Here is a 23,694-nt window from a genome sequence, read left to right on the forward strand (position 1 = left end):
GTTTGATTTATTTGATTGTAATACAATGTGTTTAGTTCCAAAAATTTATACATAGGGCCTCCAGCCGCCCGGGACGAATCAGATCCAGATGGGTCCGCCTGTTGGGCGCACGGCCAGCATAAAAACGGCATATGTCGTTTCTTTGCCCAACCTAAACGGATAAAATCCAGACAAAAACGGTTGTCCGTTCAGGGTCGTGCGCAGCAGTTGCCTAAGATAAGGTAGGCGTAGGGGGATTGGATCTTTTGCTTCATTTGACATGGGGTTTGATAATTTGCCCCATGCCTGTCTCAATGGCAATTGGCCCCAAATGATCAAAGTTGGAAGAAAAGTGGGGCAAAAAGATCCCATTTCTCACCTAAGGTAAGGTGACACTGAAAAAAAATACTAAAATGCAGTTCGCTGTCGTCTCCACCAGACCGGCTACGAGAAGATACTCCCAAGAGAGAAAATTCAACTTTCTCCTGAATCCAAAGGCAGGCAACGGCGGCAATCGCGCGCTCACATGGAAGAGATGAAGAAGGAGGAGGGGGAGAAAACCAACCAAACAAAACGAGTGAGTCTTTGACGGGGAAGACAGGCGTCGGCCAGCGCTTCATCCCTTCCCGTTCACGCGCACACCGACGCGCTCCTCTCGCCAATTTTCTACTCTTCCCTCCCTCCGCTTTCCGCCCCGCGCCCTCCCGCATCTCACCTGCGAGCAGATCTCGTCGGCGTCGGCCCCCGCGCCACGCCGGTCTGCCTCCTCCGCGCCCCGGATCTGCCGCCGCCCTGCCGGCCATGGACTCCGGCGGCGGGGCCACGGCCATCCGCGTGCCCTACCGCCACATCCGCGACGCCGAGATGGAGCTCGTCAGACTCAACAGCACCAACGGCACCGGAAGCGACGCCGCGCGGCCCAAGGAGGAGCAGGGCAGCGGCGCCTCCGGGGAGGGCGGCAGGAAGGGCGCGCCCAAGTGGCGGGTGGTGCTCGCCTGCATGGTCGCCGCCGGCGTGCAGTTCGGCTGGGCGCTGCAGCTCTCCCTCCTCACGCCCTACATCCAGGTACACACCACTACCCTCCCCGCCGGATCTCGCCCAAACCCCTCCCGTCTTGCTGCTCGGGGCAGGGAGGGACTACTCTGTCAAGTATGCCTGCGCATTTCGGGAGGGAGGGAGGCAGGCAGAGCGGCCGTGCCATGTATCGTTCCCCATTGCTGCTCCGAGACTCACGCCACCGCAACTGCAAATGCGGGCTCCTAACCACATCCATCCATCCATCCATGTATGATGCGTGTGACACTAGCAAGCAGCAACTCTTCACCCGACAAGGCACCTGGCCTAGCCTCTGTTCCTGCTGCCTGACTGATTTATAGTAACATCAACTCTCACAACTGGACACTGCTACATAGTAGTATCACACTGCCTAATCATACCAACGCATGACCGACACTACTAGTCTGAATTCCGCGCGAGCATTTCGGATTTGCATTCAGATGTAGTCAGGCCAAGTACGACCCCCCCTTAGCGAGATAGAGGTTGCAGCCAATTAGTTAGGCAAGAAAAAAATAGGGTTACTCCCGCGCCACAACTGTCGATTTACATACAGACATAGGCAAACCCTGATCCACAGAGGAGTTGCTGCGAATTAGGACACACTACTTTGCTGCAGTAATAATAAACAAGCTAAAGCGGGGTTCTGGTCTGCGGCTCATTTGCCTGGAATATCCTGGGAAACATCTGCCGTGTTTTACTAGTGTGTGAAGCACCAGATCGCCTGTATGGTGTGCTTCTTACTCGGTCATTCTGTATATGCCAATGTATCGTTCCCCATTTCTGTTCCGAGTGACGCCACCGCAACTGGAAATGCCGCTGCTACTACTACTGCATGTACCAGTACGATTTAGCTCTAGCTCCGACTCTTTGCCCGATAAGGCAGCTGGACTAGGTTCTGTTCCTGCTGCCTGCTTCATCTTTCATAGTACCAACTCACAACTAGACATCACTACTAGAGTACATGTCAGCGAGCCGTCTGTCTGAATTCGGACTTTGAATTTCCAATTTGCACACAGATGTTGTCGGGCCAACTGTGATCCACTTGGTGGCACAGAGGCTGCAGCCAATTAGTTAGGCAAGAAAAACAGGCTGATCCCCTTTACTTCTGCGCCAGAATTTTTTATTTACACATAGACATAGCCGGGGCGCGACACCCCTTAGTGAGACAGAGGTTGCTGCAAATTAGGCAAGAACAGGACACTCTGTTTAGTTACCGTCGTGTTTGCTGCAGTAATAAACAAGCTAAAACGGGGTTCTGGTCTGCGGCTCATTTTCCTGGAATATCCTGGGAAACATCTGCCGTGTTTTACTAGTGTGTGAAGCACCAGATCGCCTGTATGGTGTGCTTCTTACTCGGTCATTCTGTATATGCCAATGTATCGTTCCCCATTTCTGTTCCGAGTGACGCCACCGCAACTGGAAATGCCGCTGCTACTACTACTGCATGTACCAGTACGATTTAGCTCTAGCTCCGACTCTTTGCCCGATAAGGCAGCTGGACTAGGTTCTGTTCCTGCTGCCTGCTTCATCTTTCATAGTACCAACTCACAACTAGACATCACTACTAGAGTACATGTCAGCGAGCCGTCTGTCTGAATTCGGACTTTGAATTTCCAATTTGCACACAGATGTTGTCGGGCCAACTGTGATCCACTTGGTGGCACAGAGGCTGCAGCCAATTAGTTAGGCAAGAAAAACAGGCTGATCCCCTTTACTTCTGCGCCAGAATTTTTTATTTACACATAGACATAGCCGGGGCGCGACACCCCTTAGTGAGACAGAGGTTGCTGCAAATTAGGCAAGAACAGGACACTCTGTTTAGTTACCGTCGTGTTTGCTGCAGTAATAAACAAGCTAAAACGGGGTTCTGGTCTGCGGCTCATTTTCCTGGAATATCCTGGGAAACATCTGCCGTGTTTTACTAGTGTGTGAAGCACCAGATCGCCTGTATGGTGTGCTTCTTACTCGGTCATTCTGTATATGCCAATGTATCGTTCCCCATTTCTGTTCCGAGTGACGCCACCGCAACTGGAAATGCCGCTGCTACTACTACTGCATGTACCAGTACGATTTAGCTCTAGCTCCGACTCTTTGCCCGATAAGGCAGCTGGACTAGGTTCTGTTCCTGCTGCCTGCTTCATCTTTCATAGTACCAACTCACAACTAGACATCACTACTAGAGTACATGTCAGCGAGCCGTCTGTCTGAATTCGGACTTTGAATTTCCAATTTGCACACAGATGTTGTCGGGCCAACTGTGATCCACTTGGTGGCACAGAGGCTGCAGCCAATTAGTTAGGCAAGAAAAACAGGCTGATCCCCTTTACTTCTGCGCCAGAATTTTTTATTTACACATAGACATAGCCGGGGCGCGACACCCCTTAGTGAGACAGAGGTTGCTGCAAATTAGGCAAGAACAGGACACTCTGTTTAGTTACCGTCGTGTTTGCTGCAGTAATAAACAAGCTAAAACGGGGTTCTGGTCTGCGGCTCATTTTCCTGGAATATCCTGGGAAACATCTGCCGTGTTTTACTAGTGTGTGAAGCACCAGATCGCCTGTATGGTGTGCTTCTTACTCGGTCATTCTGTATATGCATAAGAATGCTGATAATAAATAGTTAACATCTGCTGCAAGAACTTCATGCACCCTGGACCGTTTACATTCTTAGTGTGTTCTACATGAAATCTTTCCTGTCCTACAAATTCGCTCACCCGCTGATTGTTCCTCATCTTACATGCAGACTCTAGGAATAGACCATGCAATGGCGTCCTTCATCTGGCTTTGTGGGCCTATTACTGGTTTTGTGGTAAGTTCTTACGATGACACAGTTGCTGATTTTTGTTAGGAGCCAGTAATGCAAGGTCTCATGTCTCTAAATGGCTGGTTGGTTACCCGCTGACGCCAGGTTCAACCTTGTGTTGGTGTCTGGAGTGACAAGTGCCGCTCCAAGTACGGGAGGAGACGGCCGTTCATTCTGGCTGGATGCGTGCTGATTTGTGCAGCTGTAAGTATATATATCATGTTTGATAGTTTACAGTATATTCCCCATTCTTTCCCTGCTCTCTAATAGGCAGACTTCATACTCGTAGGTAACTTTAGTCGGGTTTTCTGCAGACCTTGGCTACATGTTAGGAGACACCACTGAGCACTGCAGGTAATCATCCATTCGTTCTGGTAGTTTGTTATTCTATTATAACAATTTAGCATCAGCTGTATCACCATCACTAAAATGCTAATGATTGTTCATACAGTACATACAAAGGTCTACGATATCGAGCTGCTTTTATTTTCATTTTTGGATTCTGGATGCTGGACCTTGCAAATAATACAGTTCAAGTAAGCCTATTTGAAACTTTACATGTGATCTTATGAATTGACTCCCAGTCTCTGTAAATCTTGCTGGAAAGTTGAATTACTCTTCTCCTAATATTTTGTTCATTCTTGATAGGGACCTGCTCGTGCCCTCCTAGCTGATCTTTCAGGTGGTTAATACATTCAGTTAGAATTTCTACTAATGCTGGATCCACCCTTATGATATCAGCTATCGAATGATACATTCTACGATGCAGGTCCTGATCAATGTAATTCGGCAAATGCAATATTCTGCTCATGGATGGCTGTCGGAAACGTTCTTGGTTTTTCAGCTGGTGCGAGTGGGAACTGGCACAAGTATGTCGTGTTTTGTGTTATTCTGTGCTTACATTAGCTTGAGCCTTGTTGTCCAAGAGTAGATTCATGCCACTGTCCAGAAAGAACCAAACTTATGCTAGTTGACATAAATTTGTAGGTTTGTAGTAGGTAATATCTTAAACCTATACTCATGCTACTATTTAGAAAAACGATCCTTCTGGCTTATTATGTCAGTCAAGCTGTCTCTGTAAATAGTATGCTTGCTCACCCTGCCTTGATGATGTGCTGTCTCGAGGTATGGTCTCACAGTAGCATAGGGTACTTGTAATCCCACAACTTGTTTTTCCAACTTTCTACTTCTGTCAAAGATAGCTGGCCAACTTTTATTAATTTCTAGTTTTATCCCGAGAGTCTCTTGTCAACAGCAGTTGATTTCCCCGTACAAAGCTGACATTCCCACTCTTTTTTATTTATGCAGGTGGTTTCCTTTTCTGATGACTAGGGCCTGTTGTGAAGCTTGTGGTAATTTGAAAGCAGCTTTCTTAATTGCAGTTGTAAGTTCTCAGAGATATTCTGCAATTGACCTAGGTGTCCGAAGTTAGGTTTCTCAATATAATTGTACAAATGCATTGCTGGCAAAAGAGTAAGCTGACTAATTATGTATCGTGCAGGTATTCCTTCTGTTTTGCATGGCTGTTACCCTCTACTTTGCTGAAGAGATTCCGCTGGAACCAAAGGATGCACAGCAGTTATCTGACTCGGCTCCTCTACTGAACGGTTCTAGAGATGATCATGATGCTTCAAGTGAACAGACTAACGGAGGACTTTCTAACGGTCATGCTGACGCAAACCATGTCTCAGCTAACTCCCGTGCTGATGATTTTACAGATGCAGGCTCCAACTCGAACAAAGACGATGTTGAGGCTTTCAATGATGGGCCAGGAGCAGTTTTGGTTAAAATTTTGACTAGCATGAGGCATCTACCTCCTGGAATGTATTCTGTGCTTCTGGTTATGGCCCTAACATGGGTACGCTATAAAAATGGATTAAATAGATAGGTGCACATCAGCTGCTTGCTGATGGTCTCTTTTTGCTGGAAACTGATGGTGTTCATCACATTTTATCTGTTTTGCAGCTGTCGTGGTTTCCCTTTTTCCTTTTTGACACCGACTGGATGGGGCGTGAGGTTTATCACGGTGACCCAAAAGGAAACGCGAGTGAAAGGAAAGCTTATGATGACGGTGTCCGAGAAGGTGCATTTGGTTTGCTATTGAATTCAGTAAGAGCCTGTGATCAATTTTGTTCACTATAATTTTTGTACGTCTAGGGTAGTACCTGCCTCTTGGTAATGCAAATACTTTGAAAGATTAGTTACATGGTTTGTGGTGGTTTAAAAGCATTGCAATTGGATGTAAGTGCCAAGGTATTTTTAGTCGGTGGCGGTAATATTTGGTTTGTTCATGTAGGTCGTCCTTGGGATTGGCTCTTTCCTTATCGATCCATTATGCCGGATGATTGGTGCAAGATTGGTTTGGGCAATCAGCAACTTCATAGTATTTGCCTGCATGTTGGCTACAACAATACTAAGTTGGATCTCCTATGACCTGTACTCGAGCAAGCTTCAACACATTGTCGGAGCAGATAAAACAGTCAAGACTTCAGCGCTCATTCTTTTCTCTCTTCTTGGATTGCCACTCTCGGTTAGTACCAGACCCTCGACACCTTTTTTACTGCAGCTGGAAGATGTCTTATACCTTCTGCTCTTGCATATACAGATCACTTACAGTGTTCCGTTCTCCGTGACTGCTGAGCTTACTGCCGGAACTGGAGGCGGACAAGGTTTGTGTCGCTGGTGTTTGCTTTGTTACAGTATGTTTTAGTTGTTCTTCTCGACTGAGAATGTCTGCCCATGTCCAGGTTTGGCTACTGGAGTTCTGAATCTTGCCATTGTCGCTCCTCAGGTCGACCTTTATACCTAGAATGATTTCTTGTGTCATGCATCGTCGCTGAACATGTCTTGACCTTATGACTGTCGACCACATTCTAATTTGCAGATAGTAGTGTCACTCGGAGCCGGCCCATGGGACAAGCTTTTGGGGGGAGGAAATGTCCCCGCCTTCGCCCTGGCCTCGGTCTTCTCGTTGGCAGCCGGAGTGCTCGCGATGATCAAGCTGCCCAAGCTATCAAACAACTACCAATCCGCCGGCTTCCACATGGGCTGAAATCTGGAATCCAGAGCCTGAAGCCTCCTGCTGTGTGTAACATCCCAAGCCCGAAGCCACATCCAGATGTTCAGTAATAGCCTTCTGCTGCTCACCCTCATTTTGACATTCGTTTACGTATGGAGATAATTCTTTTCCCCCTTTTGTTAGATACACAGTAATAAGATTAAAGATGAGATAGAGATTAGGATAGAGAGGTAGTTTTAGACCTGTGTGCATACAAGTGTCAGCCCAAGTTGTAAAAGATGTACACTTCTTTTGTACTGTATATTACTTCACAAATGGTCGAATGTACTGTATATTGTTTTTTGGTCTATTTTGGGATGAAATTAGTGTAATCTTGGTTGGTGTCGTGATTGTCGTAGTTAAAATTTGAGCAATTTTAGCTGATAATCACAGCCAATTGTTGTAGTTAAAAATCAAATTGAATACAAATATCTAGTCACAACCAATTTTGAAAACCCAAGCATCACATAACTCAATTGAAAATAATTAAATTTGCGGTCATGATCTAAGTTTGTTCACACAATCAACGAAATTGAAACAAATGCAAGATTACTAAAATCTAATGAAAAAAATCCAATCGAAGACTCATGCTAGTAGATTTTTTTTATCTAGTCCCTGTACAAGCTACTTGTGTTCTTGCCGTCTTTGTTGGTCTTTTTGTTCCTCCGTCTGCGCCGGACGGCGCGCTCAAGCGTGTCGACCCGCTCGGCCAGGGCCCCAATGAGCGCGCACTGCTGCGCGCTTCGCTCGCACAGCGCCGCCACCATCTCCATCAGTTTTTTCGCGTCCAGCCCGTTGGTGGTCACCATCTTCTTTTCCTCTTGTGCATGTTCTTGCTGCTGTGGCGCTTTGGGTGGTGCAGAGTCCTCCTCGCCGGTGGAGACGTCGCCATCCCCTGTTGCCACCATCTCCCACTCGCCCTCCGCCTCCGAGGCCTTCTCGCCTTCCGCCACCAGTTCGGTCTCGGTCTTCCCGGCCTCGTCGACGACGACGGGACTCGCCGCGTCAACCTCCATCACCGCCGTGTCAGTTGTCTCGGCAGCCAGAAAATCTGACGCAGTATTGTCCTCAACCGGCAGCTCCGGCTCCATCCCGCTCTCTGCTTCTTTTTCTGCATCCTGAACTTCCGGCACATCGGCGGTCACCACCCCGGGCGCGGCCTCGAGCGCGTCGACTGCGTCCTGGAGCATGAGCACGCGCCGGGTGACCCTCTTGCGGTACTCGCGGGCGCCGCGCACGCCGTCGAGTCGCAGCAGCAGGCGCATGAGCTCCTCCCCGAGGCCGATCCGCGCACGGGCGTCCGCGCGGAGCACCTCTGCCTCGGCCGCCACCCTCGCGGCCACGGCCTCGGCCTGCCGCTCCACCGCACGCACCTCCCGCACCATGCGACGAGCGAGCAGCCCGCGCGCCGCCGCCTGCACCCTCACCGCGGCCTCCTCCACGGACGGCGCCTGCTTCTTTGGAATCGCCGGCAGCGAGTCGAAGTCGGGGCCCGTGACCTCGACCTCAAAGCAGTCAGGGCGGCTCTTCGGGGACCCGCTGCCGGGCCTAGGACGCGCCGTGGTCCGTGCGGCCGGCTCCGCTGCGCCGAAGCCACGGAAGAAGCCGCCGTCGTGCCGCGCCGGGGCCCTCCGGCGGGCGGGACGCAACCGCTCCGTCACGAGCGGCTCGACGTCCGGGAAAAAGGGATCGGCGGCGGCGGGGCGATAGTATGGATATGCGTCGTACCCGTAGGAGGTCGGGTAGTAATAATCATACGGGTCGTAGCCGAAGAAGCCGCCGCGGCGCGCCATCGATCGATGATGAGATGGTGAAGTCGACGTCAATCGCGTGGAAAGATGGGTGGTAGGTCGTTTGTTGCCTGTGTTGTTGTGTTGAGGAGATGAAACGAGACCTACTATATATTTGAGGAAACAACCTTCTCGAACGAGCGCAGGAACGTTCTCGAAAGCTACAGAATTCTTGAGAAAGGGGCAGGGCGCTACCGTGTTCTGGAAACCTCCTGCCTCACGCACCGGTTCGGTTAGCAGAAAAGAAAGAACAAAAGGACAAAAGCATGTAAGGGAACACAACAACTGAAGTGGTCGGGTGGTTGTCACGTCCTGCTCTGAACTCGCTCGTCCTGTGATCACCACGCCGTTCTTCACTCGTGGAATTAAGTTTTTTTTTCTCTAGCAGATAATCACGGTCGGTTGTTTCGATTTGCTTTTAGTTATGTTATTATGGTATATATATTTTTTCGTTCGTGCCAGGATACCACTAGATAAGGTATTTGTTCCGGATGCTGAGTGGGGTTGTCCGGTATGAAGTTGTGGTGTCCTTATACTTTTTGGCCTCGGTGTCAACTGGTGGTCTGTGTGTTAATCCCTTGGGAGTTCCTATTTTCATGTTTAAACTGTGAAATTGTTGCTATGGCCTTCACTAGCACAAATGCATGTGCGTTGCAACGGAAGGATTTTTTATACGTCTCATGCCTCAATTAATTCTGTCCATCCTCATGTCCTCGTCTCTGTGTGCGCTCCATATAATTTCATTTTATTTAAAGAGCTTCCCTTTCTTATTTCTCTAACTGATTTTCACCCTTATTCCTTACACATCTTTCTTATTTTGTCTCAATTCCTTTCCTTCCTTTCTTATCATCTCTCAATTCCTCTCCTTCTTTTTTTCCTTGCTTGCCAGGAATTAGCAAGAGCCAGACCGTCCCTCATAGCCATCGCTTCTGTGGTGATCACGACTGCTGCAAATGGAATTAATTTACATCGAGCCGCCAGAAAATTACCTCTATCATCCCCGAGTATAGCCGTCGTAGCTTCAACTCCTTCATATGGGAAAAATACCGCGTTTGGTGAAACTCTTGTTTGGGTTGCACCACCTGGGTTTGACAAGACCGAAAGTGACCATCTCCATGTTGGCGGAACCACTTCGTTGTGCGTATTTTTTCCTATAGATCCATCACAAGTGCCAACCTCCGGCTGCTATCACTTGTTGTAAAATCGAAGTTGGATATATAGCTAGGTGTTCCCCCGGAAGAGATAAGATGTGTTCGAATATAACAGAACCTAGTCTGTCCACTGGCAAAGTGTGATCAATGAGCTGTATCACCCCAAGACAGGTTTCTTGCAAAACTCCATCCAGAAATCTTAACCCTACGTGGAATTTGAAGTTTTCAAGAGTATTCCGGACAGACAAAGGGGTAGAGACACCATGCCGCTTTATCATGTTTGCATGCACCCGGAAAGTATGTTTCCAGTCCTCACTTCAGAATGAAAAAAAATTTCCAATTCTATTTGGGTGCCATGCCACCGGGTTAAATATGCTCATTCATTTTTCGTTCATTTTTTTGGTGTTTGTCCCTTCGTTCACAAAACTGAAAAAAAACGATTGGATCTGAAATTTACGAATTTGAAAGCGGTTCATGAATTTGAAAACGTTCATCAATCTAAAAACAGTTCATCAATTTTGAAACAAAATTTATGAAATTTGAAAAAAGTTCATCGAATTTGAAAAAAATGTTCATTGGATTTGAAAAAAAAGGTTCACCGAATTTGAAACAAAGTTCATTAGATTTGAAAAAAATCATCAAATTTTAAAAAAGTTCATCGAATTTGTTAAAGGGTTTTTATCATTTATGCCACTGGTTGTGTCTTACTACTCAGTTTTGCCATTAGGAATTTTAACTGCTCAAAAATGCCATCGCTTTGTTAGGCGCATGCTCGAAAATGCCACTGAACACCATTAATGTCAGCTCAAATCTCGTTTGCAATGTTATAATGACCAAAATACCTATAGACCAACATGTCAGATGTCCCTCTATCTCACTACAATGAAGTGTGGGTTCCATTTGATCCCAACAACGTTTTTATTTTCTCTAAAATTATTCACCTACTTACTCCTGACAAGTGGGGTCTACCCTTATTATTGTGAGATAGAGAGAGCTGATATGTGGGTATAGGGGTATTTTCTTCGTATAACATGGCCAACGAGTTTGATATGACAATAACGATGTCCAATGGCATTTTTAAACAAACATCTAATGGAATGCTGGCATTTTAATATGTAATGGCATTTTTGAGCGAGCATCTCACGAAACGATGGAATTTTTGAGCAGTTGTAATTTCTAATGGCAAAATTGAGTAGTGGGACGCAACTAGTGGCATAAATGATAAAATCCCTCTTTTTTAAAAAAGCTCATCGAGTTTGAAGAAGTTCTTCGAATTTGACAAAAAATCATTGATTTTGCAAAAAAAAAATCATGAAGAAAAAAAGTTTTCTAGAACTTGAAAAAAGAAAGAAAAAAAAACAGAAGAAAGAACAAAAGGACAAAAGCATGTAAGGAAACACAACAACTGAAGTGGTCGGGTGGTTGTCGCATCCTGCTCTGAGTTATGTTATATGGTATAGTTTGTTTTCGTCCGTGCTAGGATGCCGCTAGATAAGGTATTTGTTCCGAGAGCTGAGTGGGGTTGCCCGGTATGTAGTTGTGGTGTCCTTATACTTTTTCGCCTTGGTGTCAACCGATGGTCTGTTTGTTAATCCCTTTAGAGTTCCTATTTTCATGTAGAAATTGTTGCTATAGCCTTCATATGGGACAACCCACAAACCTGCTCAGCTCGCCCCCCTTCTCCACTCGCTTGCTTAGCATTTTTTTCACTCGCTCCACTCCTATCTTATAAAAGGTTGGCTATCCTTTTTTATCTGAATTAGTATGTTAAATCAAAATATGTTCATGGGTTTTCAATATCTTGGAAAAAACATGAATTTTAAAAATATTCTGGAATTTCAAATATTCATGGATTTAAAAAATTTGCAAATCTGAAATGAATTTCAATTTTTTTAAAATATTTGTAAACTTAAAAAATATTATTGAGGTAAAAATATTCATGAATTTTTAAAAATATTCAGAAATATATCTAGGTATTAATTATAAATGTTCATGAATTAAAATTTTAGAAATAGAAGAGTATAAAATCCAAAAAGAAAAAGACAAAAAAATCAATAACCTCAACCAACTACCCACACCGTTACAGGCGCCCAGCAACCCACAACCCTCGATGCACTTGAAGACTCCAAATCTAGAGAGTTTAGTATCAAAATTACTCGTCGCACTCCATATCAATCAATCAAATATACTACTCCCTCCCTTCCGAATTACTCGTCCTGCTGCCCATTGTACTGCATGATACAGAGCTAGAGTTTCAGCATGTAGAGCACTCCACAGACCATGCTTAGCCCCAGCCGCTGCAAAATGCAACTCCCATGTATTGTCTCTGCAGATGAAACCCCAACCTCCAGTTCCTGAGTTTATCGAGAACGCAACAGCTGAGTTGATTTTTACCATGTCACTTGGGGGCTTTTCCCAGTTCACTCGCTGCATTGTCATTGTCACCGTGGGCTTGGGGCTGAGAAACTCCTGCCACTCTGTAACGTGACGATTGACAGTATAGCAAAAACCATCCGCCTCCATTCTTTTCTCCCCATGGTTGCCCCTATTCCGTTCTGTCCACCAACACCATAAGAAAGCTACCACCTGAAGCTTTTTTTTAGAAGAAAAGGGCTCAACGCCCGGTTCCATTGCATGCAACGAAACCACCGAACATGTTTTGTTATGGAGCTACAAGGCACGCGGGAAAAAAGTAGAGACGCTGCCCCAGCAAAATGAAAACACCACACAGTCTACACTCCATGAAGGAGCAAAAGAGACAAAGAGCGAAAAGACCACACCCAGTACAGGCTACAACCAGCAAACATATTTCAGAGGTTAAGGATCACGCCCGTATCTTCAGAGAGAAAAGCCACCCCCGAAGCAAGGAGTCCTTCCACCGCACTGGTTCAGTCCTAGCCAGGGGTCTGGCCAAAGGAGAAGAGGCGGTGCTCGCGCCAAATGCTCCATCTTTTGTATCAGGAGACGACATCTCTTCTTGACTGAATCCGTGCACCTGATCTCCCACAAGGTTAAAAAAGAAGCTGTCTTTTGCCACATGACCTGCATACCAAGCCAAGGTATAGCATTAAAGTAAATATCGTTGCGATACATCCAGAGAGCCCATAATGCAGTTGCATGAAGCATACTATCTGCAGTTTTGTTGTCGTTTCTAGCCCACCACTCAAGGAGCCCATGCGAGTTAAGCTCGAAATTGCATCCTATGGGGCTAAAGATCTCTATCCAGAGTTCTCTCACAACCACACAATAAAAAAAAATATGATTAACCGATTCTGCTTCTTTACAGAATAGGCAGGTAGGATCAGCTACATGCTGCTGTTGGGGAACGTAGTAATTTCAAAAAAATTCCTACGCACACGCAAGATGATGGTGATGCATAGCAACGAGAGGGGAGAGTGTTGTCCACGTACCCTCGTATACCGAAAGCAGAAGCGTTAGCACAACGCGGTTGATGTAGTCATACGTCTTCACGGCCCGACCGATCAAGCACCGAAACTACGGCACTGAAGGAAATATGCCCTAGAGGCAATAATAAAGTTATTATTTATTTCCTTATATCATGATAAATGTTTATTATTCATGCTAGAATTATATTAACCGGAAACATAATACATGTGTGAATACATAGACAAACTTAATGTCACTAGTATGCCTCTACTTGACTAGCTCGATAATCAAAGATGGTTATGTTTCCTAACCATGAACAAAGTGTTGTTATTTGATTAATGAGGTCACATCATTAGTTGAATGATCTGATTGACATGACCCATTCCATTAGCTTAGCACCCGATCGTTTAGTATGTTGCTATTGCTTTCTTCATGACTTATACATGTTCCTATGACTATGAGATTATGCAACTCCCGTTTGCCGGAGGAACACTTTGTGTGCTACCAAACGTCACAACGTAACTGGGTGATTATAAAGGAGCTCTACAGGTGTCTCCAATGGTAGATGTTGGGTTGGCGTATTTCGAGAATAGGATTTGTCACTCCGGTTGTCGGAGAGGTATCTCTGGGCCCTCTCGGTAATGCACATCACATAAGCCTTGCAAGCATTGCAACTAATGAGTTAGTTGCGGGATGATGTATTACGGAACGAGTAAAGAGACTTGTCGGTAACGAGATTGAACTAGGTATTGGATACCGACGATCGAATCTCGGGCAAGTAACATACCGATGACAAAGGGAACAACGTATGTTGTTATGCGGTCTGACCGATAAAGATCTTCGTTGAATATGTAGGAGCCAATATGGGCATCCAGGTCCCGCTATTGGTTATTGACCGGAGATGTGTCTCAGTCATGTCTACATTATTCTCGAACCGTAGGGTCCGCACGCTTAACGTTACGATGACAATTATTATGAGTTTATGCATTTTGATGTACCGAAGTTAGTTCGGAGTCCCGGATGTGATCACGGACATGACGAGGAGTCTCGAAATGGTCGAGATATAAAGATTGATATACTGGAAGCCTATATTTGGACATCGGAAGTGTTCCGGGTGAAATCGGGATTTTACCGGAGTACCGGGAGGTTACCGGAACCCCCCGGGAGCCATATGGGCCTTAATGGGCTTTAGTGGAAAGGAGAAAGGGGCAGCCCAAGATGGCCGCGCGCCTCCCCCTCCCCTAGTCCTATTAGGACTAGGAGAGGTGGCCGGCCCCCCTCTCTCTCTTTCCCCCTCGGGGAATCCTAGTCCAACTAGGATTGGGGGGGGGGGAGTCCTACTCCCGGTAGGAGTAGGACTCCTCCTGCGCCCTCCTCCTGGCCGGCGGCCCCTCCCCCTTGGCTCCTTTATATACGAAGGCAGGGGGCACCTCTAGACACACAAGCTGATCCACATGATCGTTCCTTAGCCGTGTGCGGTGCCCCCTGCCACCATATTCCACCTCGGTCATATCGTTGTAGTGCTTAGGCGAAGCCCTGCGTCGGTAGAACATCAAGATCGTCACCACGCCGTCGTGCTGACAGAACTCCTCCCCGACGCTTTGCTGGATCGGAGCCCGGGGATCGTCATCGAGCTGTACGTGTGCTAAGAACTCAGAGGTGCCGGAGTAACGGTGCTTGGATCGGTCGGATCGTGAAGACGTACGACTACTTCCTCTACGTTGTGTCAACGCTTCCGCAGTCGGTCTGCGTGGGTACGTAGACAACACTCTCCCCTCTCGTTGCTGTGCATCACCATGATCTTGCGTGTGCGTAGGAATTTTTTTGAAATTACTACGAAACCCAACAGTGGTATCAGAGCCTAGGTTTTATATGTTGATGTTATATGCACGAGTAGAACACAAATGAGTTGTGGGCGATATAAGTCATACTGCCTACCAGCATGTCATACTTTGGTTCGGCGGCATTGTTGGACGAGACGACCCGGACCAACATTACGCGTACGCTTACGCGAGACCGGTTCCCCCGACGTGCTTTGCACATAGGTGGCTTGCGGGCGACTGTCTCTCCAACTTTAGTTGAACCAAGTATGGCTACGCCCGGTCCTTGCGAAGGTTAAAACGGAGTCTATTTGACAAACTATCGTTGTGGTTTTGATGCGTAGGTGAGATTGGTTCTTGCTTAAGCCCGTAGCAGCCACGTAAAACTTGCAACAACAAAGTAGAGAACGTCTAACTTGTTTTTGCAGGGCATGTTGTGATGTGATATGGTCAAGGCATGATGCTGAATTTTATTGTATCAGATGATCATGTTTTGTAACCGAGTTATCGGCAACCGGCAGGAGCCATATGGTTGTCGCTTTATTGTATGCAATACAATCGCGATGTAATGCTTTACTTTATCACTAAACGGTAGCGATAGTCGTGGAAGCACAAGCTTGGCGAGACGACAATGATGCTACGATCAAGGTGTCACGCCGATGACGATGGTGATCACGATGGTGCTTCGGAGATGGAGATCACAAGCACAAGATGATGATGGCCATATCATATCACTTATATTGATTGCATGTGATGTTTATCTTTTTATGCATCTTATCTTGCTTTGATTGACGGTAGCATTATAAGATGATATCTCACTAAATTATCAAGAAGTGTTCTCCCTGAGTATGCACCGTTGCCAAAGTTCGTCGTGCCCAGACACCACGTGATGATCGGGTGTGATAAGCTCTACATCCATCTACAACGGGTGCAAGCCAGTTTTGCACACGCAGAATACTCAGGTTAAACTTGACGAGCCTAGCATATGCAGATATGGCCTCGGAACACGGAGACCGAAAGGTCGAGCATGAATCATATAGTAGATATGATCAACATAAACGATGTTCACCATTGAAAACTACTCCATCTCACGTGATGATCGGTTATGGTTTAGTTGATTTGGATCACGTGATCACTTAGAGGATTAGAGGGATGTCTATCTAAGTGGGAGTTCTTAAGTAATTTGATTAATTGAACTTAAAATTATCATGAACTTAGTACCTGATAGTTTCTTGCTTGTTTATGTTGATTGTAGATAGATGGCTCGTGCTGTTGTTCCGTTGAATTTTAATGCGTTCCTTGAGAAAGCAAAGTTGAAAGATGATGGTAGCAATTACACGGACTGGGTCCGTAACTTGAGGATTATCCTCATTGCTGCTCAGAAGAATTACGTCCTGGAAGCACCGCTGGGTGCCAGGCCTGCTGCTGGAGCAACACCAGATGTTATGAACGTCTGGCAGAGCAAAGCTGATGACTACTCGATAGTTCAGTGTGCCATGCTTTACAGCTTAGAATCGGGACTTCAACGACGTTTTGAACGTCATGGAGCATATGAGATGTTCCAGGAGTTGAAGTTAATATTTCAAGCAAATGCCCGGATTGAGAGATATGAAGTCTCCAATAAGTTCTATAGCTGCAAGATGGAGGAGAACAGTTCTGTCAGTGAGCATATACTCAAAATGTCTGGGTATAATAATCACTTGATTCAGATGGGAGTTAATCTTCCAGATGATTGCGTCATTGACAGAATTCTCCAATCACTGCCACCAAGCTACAAGAGCTTCGTGATGAACTATAATATGCAAGGGATGAATAAGACTATTCCCGAGCTCTTTTCGCGATGCTGAAAGCTGTGGAGGTAGAAATCAAGAAGGAGCATCAAGTGTTGATGGTCAACAAGACCACTAGTTTCAAAAAAAAGGGCAAAGGGAAGAAGATAGGGAACTTCAAAAAGAACGGCAAGCAAGTTGCTACTCAAAAGAAGAAACCCAAACCTGGACCTAAGCCTGAAACTGAGTGCTTCTATTGCAAGCAGACTGGTCACTGGAAGCGGAACTGCCCCAAGTATTTGGCGGATAAGAAGGATGGCAAGGTGAACAAAGGTATATGTGATATACATGTTATTGATGTGTACCTTACTAGAACTCGCAGTAGCACCTGGGTATTTGATACTGGTTCTGTTGCTAATATTTGCAACTCGAAACAGGGACTACGGATTAAGCGAACACTGGCGAAGGACGAGGTGACGATGCGCGTGGGAAACGGTTCCAAAGTCGATGTGATCGCGGTCGGCACGCTACCTCTACATCTACCTTCGGGATTAATATTAGACCTAAATAATTGTTATTTGGTGCCAGCGTTGAGCATGAACATTAAATCTGGATCTTGTTTGATGCGAGATGGTTATTCATTTAAGTCAGAGAATAATGGTTGTTCTATTTATATGAGTAATATCTTTTATGGTCATGCACCCTTGAAGAGTGGTCTATTCTTGTTGAATCTCGATAGTAGTAACACACATATTCATAATGTTGAAGCCAAAAGATGCAGAGTTGATAATGAGAGTGCAACTTATTTGTTGCACTACCGTTTAGGTCATATCGGTGTAAAGCGCATGAAGAAACTCCATACTGATAGACTTTTGGAACCACTTGATTATGAATCACTTGGTACTTGCGAACCGTGCCTCATGGGCAAGATGACCAAAACACCGTTCTCCGGTACTATGGAGAGAGCAATAGATTTGTTGGAGATCATACATACAGATGTATGTGGTCCGATGAACATTGAGGCTCGTGGCGGATATCGTTATTTTCTCACCTTCACAGATGACTTAAGCAGATATGGGTATATCTACTTAATGAAACATAAGTCTGAAACATTTGAAAAGTTCAAAGAATTTCAGAGTGAAGTTGAAAATCATCGTAACAAGAAAATAAAGTTTCTACGATCTGATCGTGGAGGAGAATATTTGAGTTACGAGTTTGGTATACATTTGAAAAATTGTGGAATAGTTTCGCAACTCACGCCACCCGGAACACCTCAGCGTAATGGTGTGTCTGAACGTCGTAATCGTACTTTACTAGATATGGTGCGATCTATGATGTCTCTTACTGATTTACCGCTATCGTTTTGGGGATACGCTCTAGAGACGGCCGCATTCACGTTAAATAGGGCACCATCAAAATCCGTTGAGACGACGCCTTATGAACTGTGGTTTGGCAAGAAACCAAAGTTGTCGTTTCTGAAAGTTTGGGGCTGTGATGCTTATGTGAAAAAGCTTCAACCTGATAAGCTCGAACCCAAATCGGAGAAATGTGTCTTCATAGGATACCCAAAGGAGACTGTTGAGTACACCTTCTATCACAGATCCGAAGGCAAGACATTCGTTGCTAAGAATGGATCCTTTCTAGAGAAGGAGTTTCTCTCGAAAGAAGTGAGTGGGAGGAAAGTAGAACTTGATGAGGTAACTGTACCTGCTCCCTTATTGGAAAGTACTACATCACAGAAAACTGTTTCTGCGACACCTATACCAATTAGTGAGGAAGCTAATGATGATGATCATGAAACTTCAAAACAAGATACTACTGAACCTCGTAGATCAAGCAGAGCGAGATCCGCACCAGAGTGGTACGGTAATCCTGTTCTGGAAATCATGCTGCTAGATCATGATGAACCTACGAACTATGAAGAAGCGATGGTGAGCCCAGATTCCGCAAAGTGGCTTGAAGCCATGAAATCTGAGATGGGATCCATGTATGAGAACAAAGTATGGACTTTGGTTGACTTGCCCGATGATCGGCAAGCAATTGAGAATAAATGGATCTTCAAGAAGAAGACTGACGCTGACGGTAATATTACTGTCTACAAAGCTCGACTTGTCGCAAAAGGTTTTCGACAAGTTCAAGGGGTTGACTACGATGAGACCTTCTCACCTGTAGCGATGCTTAAGTCTGTCCGAATCATGTTAGCAATTGCCGCATTTTATGATTATGAAATTTGGCAGATGGATGTCAAAACTGCATTCCTGAATGGATTTCTGTAAGAAGAGTTGTATATGATGCAACCAGAAGGTTTTGTCGATCCAAAAGGAGCTAACAAAGTGTGCAAACTCCAGCAATCCATTTATGGACTGGTGCAAGCCTCTCGGAGTTGGAATAAACGCTTTGATAGTGTGATCAAAGCATTTGGTTTTATACAGACTTTCGGTGAAGCCTGTATTTACAAGAAAGTGAGTGGGAGCTCTGTAGCATTTCTGATATTATATGTGGATGACATATTACTGATTGGAAATGATATAGAATTTCTGGATAGCATAAAGGGATACTTGAATAGGAGTTTTTCAATGAAAGACCTCGGTGAAGCTGCTTACATATTAGGCATAAATATCTATAGAGATAGATCAAGACGCTTAATTGGAAATTCACAAAGCACATACCTTGACAAGATTTTGAAGAAGTTCAAAATGGATCAAGCAAAGAAAGGGTTCTTGCCTGTGTTACAAGGTGTGAAGTTGAGTCAGACTCAATGCCCGACCACTGCAGAAGATAGAGAGAAAATGAAAGATGTTCCCTATGCTTCAGCCATAGGCTCTATCATGTATGCAATGCTGTGTACCAGACCTGATGTGTGCCTTGCTATAAGTTTAGCAGGGAGGTACCAAAGTAATCCAGGAGTGGATCACTGGACAGCGGTCAAGAACATCCTGAAATACCTGAAAAGGACTAAGGATATGTTTCTCGTATATGGAGGTGACAAAGAGCTCACCGTAAAAGGTTACGTTGATGCAAGCTTTGACACTGATCCGGACGATTCTAAATCGCAAACCGGATACGTGTTTACATTAAACGGTGGAGCTGTCAGTTGGTGCAGTTCTAAACAAAGCGTCGTAGCGGGATCTACATGTGAAGCGGAGTACATAGCTGCTTCGGAAGCAGCGAACGAAGGAGTCTGGATGAAGGAGTTCATATCCGATCTGGGTGTCATACCTAGTGCATCGGGTCCAATGAAAATCTTTTGTGACAATACTGGTGCAATTGCCTTGGCAAAGGAATCCAGATTTCACAAGAGGACCAAGCACATCAAGAGACGCTTCAATTCCATCCGGGATCTAGTCCAGGTGGGAGACATAGAGATTTGCAAGATACATATGGATCTGAATGTTGCAGACCCGTTGACTAAGCCTCTTCCACGAGCAAAACATGATCAGCACCAAGGCTCCATGGGTGTTAGAATCATTACATTATAATCTAGATTATTGACTCTAGTGCAAGTAGGAGACTGAAGGAAATATGCCCTAGAGGCAATAATAAAGTTATTATTTATTTCCTTATATCATGGTAAATGTTTATTATTCATGCTAGAATTGTATTAACCGGAAACATAATACATGTGTGAATACATAGACAAACTTAGTGTCACTAGTATGCCTCTACTTGACTAGCTCGATAATCAAAGATGGTTATGTTTCCTAACCATGAACAAAGTGTCGTTATTTGATTAACGAGGTCACATCATTAGTTGAATGATCTGATTGACATGACCCATTCCATTAGCTTAGCACCCGATCGTTTAGTATGTTGCTATTGCTTTCTTCATGACTTATACATGTTCCTATGACTATGAGATTATGCAACTCCCGTTTGCCGGAGGAACACTTTGTGTGCTACCAAACGTCACAACATAACTGGGTGATTATAAAGGAGCTCTACAGGTGTCTCCAATGGTAGATGTTGGGTTGGCGTATTTTGAGAATAGGATTTGTCACTCCCATTGTCGGAGAGGTATCTCTGGGCCCTCTCGGTAATGCACATCACATAAGCCTTGCAAGCATTGCAACTAATGAGTTAGTTGCGGGATGATGTATTACGGAACGAGTAAAGAGACTTGTCGGTAACGAGATTGAACTAGGTATTGGATACCGACGATCGAATCTCGGGCAAGTAACATACCGATGACAAAGGGAACAACGTATGTTGTTATGCGGTCTGACCGATAAAGATCTTCGTTGAATATGTAGGAGCCAATATGGGCATCCAGGTCCCGCTATTGGTTATTGACCGGAGATGTGTCTCAGTCATGTCTACATTATTCTCGAACCGTAGGGTCCGCACGCTTAACGTTACGATGACAGTTATTATGAGTTTATGCATTTTGATGTACCGAAGTTAGTTCGGAGTCCCGGATGTGATCACGGACATGACGAGGAGTCTCGAAATGGTCGAGACATAAAGATTGATATATTGGAAGCCTATATTTGGACATCGGAAGTGTTCCGGGTGAAATCGGGATTTTACCGGAGTACCGGGAGGTTACCGGAACCCCCCGGGAGCCATATGGGCCTTAATGGGCTTTAGTGGAAAGGAGAAAGGGGCACCCCAAGATGGCCGCGCGCCTCCCCCCTCCCCTAGTCCTATTAGGACTAGGAGAGGTGGCCGGCCCCCCTCTCTCTCTTTCCCCCTCGGGGAATCCTAGTCCAACTAGGATTGGGGGGGAGTCCTACTCCCGGTAGGAGTAGGACTCCTGCGCCCTCTCCTGGCCGGCGGCCCCTCCCCCTTGGCTCCTTTATATATGGAGGCAGGGGGCACCTCTAGACACACAAGCTGATCCACGTGATCGTTCCTTAGCCGTGTCCGGTGCCCCCTGCCACCATATTCCACCTCGGTCATATCGTTGTAGTGCTTAGGCGAAGCCCTGCGTCGGTAGAACATCAAGATCGTCACCACGCCGTCGTGCTGACGGAACTCCTCCCCGACACTTTGCTGGATCGGAGCCCGGGGATCGTCATCGAGCTGTACGTGTGCTAAGAACTCAGAGGTGCCGGAGTAACGGTGCTTGGATCGGTCGGATCGTGAAGACGTACGACTACTTCCTCTACGTTGTGTCAACGCTTCCGCAGTCGGTCTGCGTGGGTACGTAGACAACACTCTCCCCTCTCGTTGCTGTGCATCACCATGATCTTGCGTGTGCGTAGGAAATTTTTTGAAATTACTACGAAACCCAACAGGCACCTCTGAGTTCTAGCACACGTTCAGCTCGATGACGATCCCCGGACTCCGATACAGCAGAATGTCGGGGAAGAGTTCCATCAGCACGACGGTGTGGTGACGATCTTGATGTTCTACTGTCGCAGGGTTTCGCCTAAGCACCACTACAATATTATCGAGGACTATGGTGGAGGGGGGCACCGCACACAGCTAAGAGATCAATGATCAACTGTTGTGTCTATGGGGTGCCCCCTGCCCTCGTATATAAAGGAGCAAGGGAGGGAGGCGGCCGGCCTAGGAGGAGGGCGCGCCAAGGGGGGAGTCCTACTCCCACCGGGAGTAGGACTCCTCCTTCCCTTGTTGGAGTAGGAGAGAAGGAAAGAAGGGGAGAGGAACAAGGAAAAGTGGGCTGCACCCCTTGTCCAATTCGGACCAGAGGGGGGGCGCGCGCCTCCTTCCTTTTGGCCTCTCTCCTCTATTCCCGTATGGCCCAATAAGGCCCATATACTCCTCGGCGAATTCCCGTAACTCTCCGGTACTCCAAAAATACCCGAATCATTCGGAACCTTTCCGATGTCCGAATATAGTCGTCCAATATATCGATCTTTACGTCTCGACCATTTCGAGACTCCTCGTCATGTCCCTGATCTCATCCGGGACTCCGAACTCCTTCGGTACATCAAAACTCATAAACTCATAATATAACTGTCATCGAAACCTTAAGCGTGCGGACCCTACGGGTTCGAGAACAAGGTAGACATGACCGAGACACGTCTCCGGTCAATAACCAATAATGGAACCTGGATGCTTATATTGGCTCCCACATATTCTACGAAGATCTTTATCGGTCAGACCGCATAACAACATACGCTGTTCCCTTTGTCATCGGTATGTTACTTGCCCGAGATTCGATCGTCGGTATCTCAATACCTAGTTCAATCTCGTTACCGGCAAGTCTCTTTACTCGTTCCGTAATACATCATCCTGCAACTAACTCATTAGTTGCATTGCTTGCAAGGCTTAAGTGATGTGCATTACTGAGAGGGCCCAGAGATACCTCTCCGACAATCGGAGTGACAAATCCTAATCTCGAAATACGCCAACCCAACAAGTACCTTCGGAGACAGCTGTAGAGAACCTTTATAATCACCCAGTTACGTTGTGACGTTTGGTAGCACACAAAGTGTTCCTCTGGTAAACGGGAGTTGCATAATCTTATAGTCATAGGAACATGTACGAGTCATGAAGAAAGCAATAGAAACAAACTAAACGATTAAGTGCTATGCTAACGGAATGGGTCAAGTCAATCACATCATTCTCCTAATGATGTGATCCCGTTAATCAAATGACAACTCATGTCTATGGTTAGGAAACATAACCATCTTTGATCAACGAGCTAGTCAAGTAGAGGCATACTAGTGACACTCTGTTTGTCTATGTATTCACACATGTATTATATTTCCGGTTAATACAATTCTAGCATGAATAATAAACATTTATCATGATATAATGAAATAAATAATAACTTTATTATTGCCTCTAGGGCATATTTCCTTCAGTCTCCCACTTGCACTAGAGTCAATAATCTAGTTCACATCGCCATGTGATATAATACCAATAGTTCACATCACCATGTGATTAACACCCATAGTTCACATCGACATG

General features: G+C 45.8%; 2 protein-coding genes across 2 annotated transcripts; one reads left to right on the top strand and one right to left on the bottom strand.

Annotated features, from left to right (window-relative positions):
• The first annotated feature begins 551 nt into the window (after positions 1-551).
• SUT2 (sucrose transporter 2) lies at positions 552-7,245 on the top strand. The gene is made up of 14 exons (XM_087529232.1): positions 552-1,044; positions 3,778-3,843; positions 3,943-4,041; positions 4,127-4,191; positions 4,289-4,373; positions 4,486-4,519; positions 4,607-4,706; positions 5,146-5,221; positions 5,339-5,695; positions 5,803-5,946; positions 6,134-6,367; positions 6,443-6,506; positions 6,585-6,628; positions 6,722-7,245. The coding sequence occupies exons 1-14, from the start codon at positions 781-783 to the stop codon at positions 6,887-6,889; spliced, it is 1,800 nt and encodes a 599-aa protein (XP_087385358.1). The 5' UTR covers positions 552-780; the 3' UTR covers positions 6,890-7,245.
• Positions 7,246-7,341: 96 nt separating this feature from the next.
• Positions 7,342-8,783, bottom strand: LOC125515590 (uncharacterized). The gene has a single exon (XM_048681087.2). The coding sequence runs from the start codon at positions 8,686-8,688 to the stop codon at positions 7,504-7,506; it is 1,185 nt and encodes a 394-aa protein (XP_048537044.2). The 5' UTR covers positions 8,689-8,783; the 3' UTR covers positions 7,342-7,503.
• Between the last annotated feature and the right edge of the window lie 14,911 nt (positions 8,784-23,694).

Source organism: Triticum urartu, chromosome 6A (genome assembly GCF_056163025.1).
Source record: "Triticum urartu cultivar PI428250 chromosome 6A, HENAU_Tu73, whole genome shotgun sequence".
Taxonomy (NCBI): domain Eukaryota; kingdom Viridiplantae; phylum Streptophyta; class Magnoliopsida; order Poales; family Poaceae; genus Triticum; species Triticum urartu.

What these genes read in the sequence shown, in the direction of transcription:
- SUT2 (XM_087529232.1), top strand. Translation starts at nt 781, where the DNA reads ATGGACTCCGGCGGCGGGGCCACGGCCATCCGCGTGCCCTACCGCCAC. An exon ending in GACACCACTGAGCACTGCAG is followed by an intron (nt 4,192 to 4,288) that starts GTAATCATCCAT and finishes TTGTTCATACAG; the next exon opens with TACATACAAAGGTCTACGAT. An exon ending in GCGAGTGGGAACTGGCACAA is followed by an intron (nt 4,707 to 5,145) that starts GTATGTCGTGTT and finishes TTATTTATGCAG; the next exon opens with GTGGTTTCCTTTTCTGATGA.
- LOC125515590 (XM_048681087.2), bottom strand. Translation starts at nt 8,688, where the DNA reads ATGGCGCGCCGCGGCGGCTTCTTCGGCTACGACCCGTATGATTATTAC.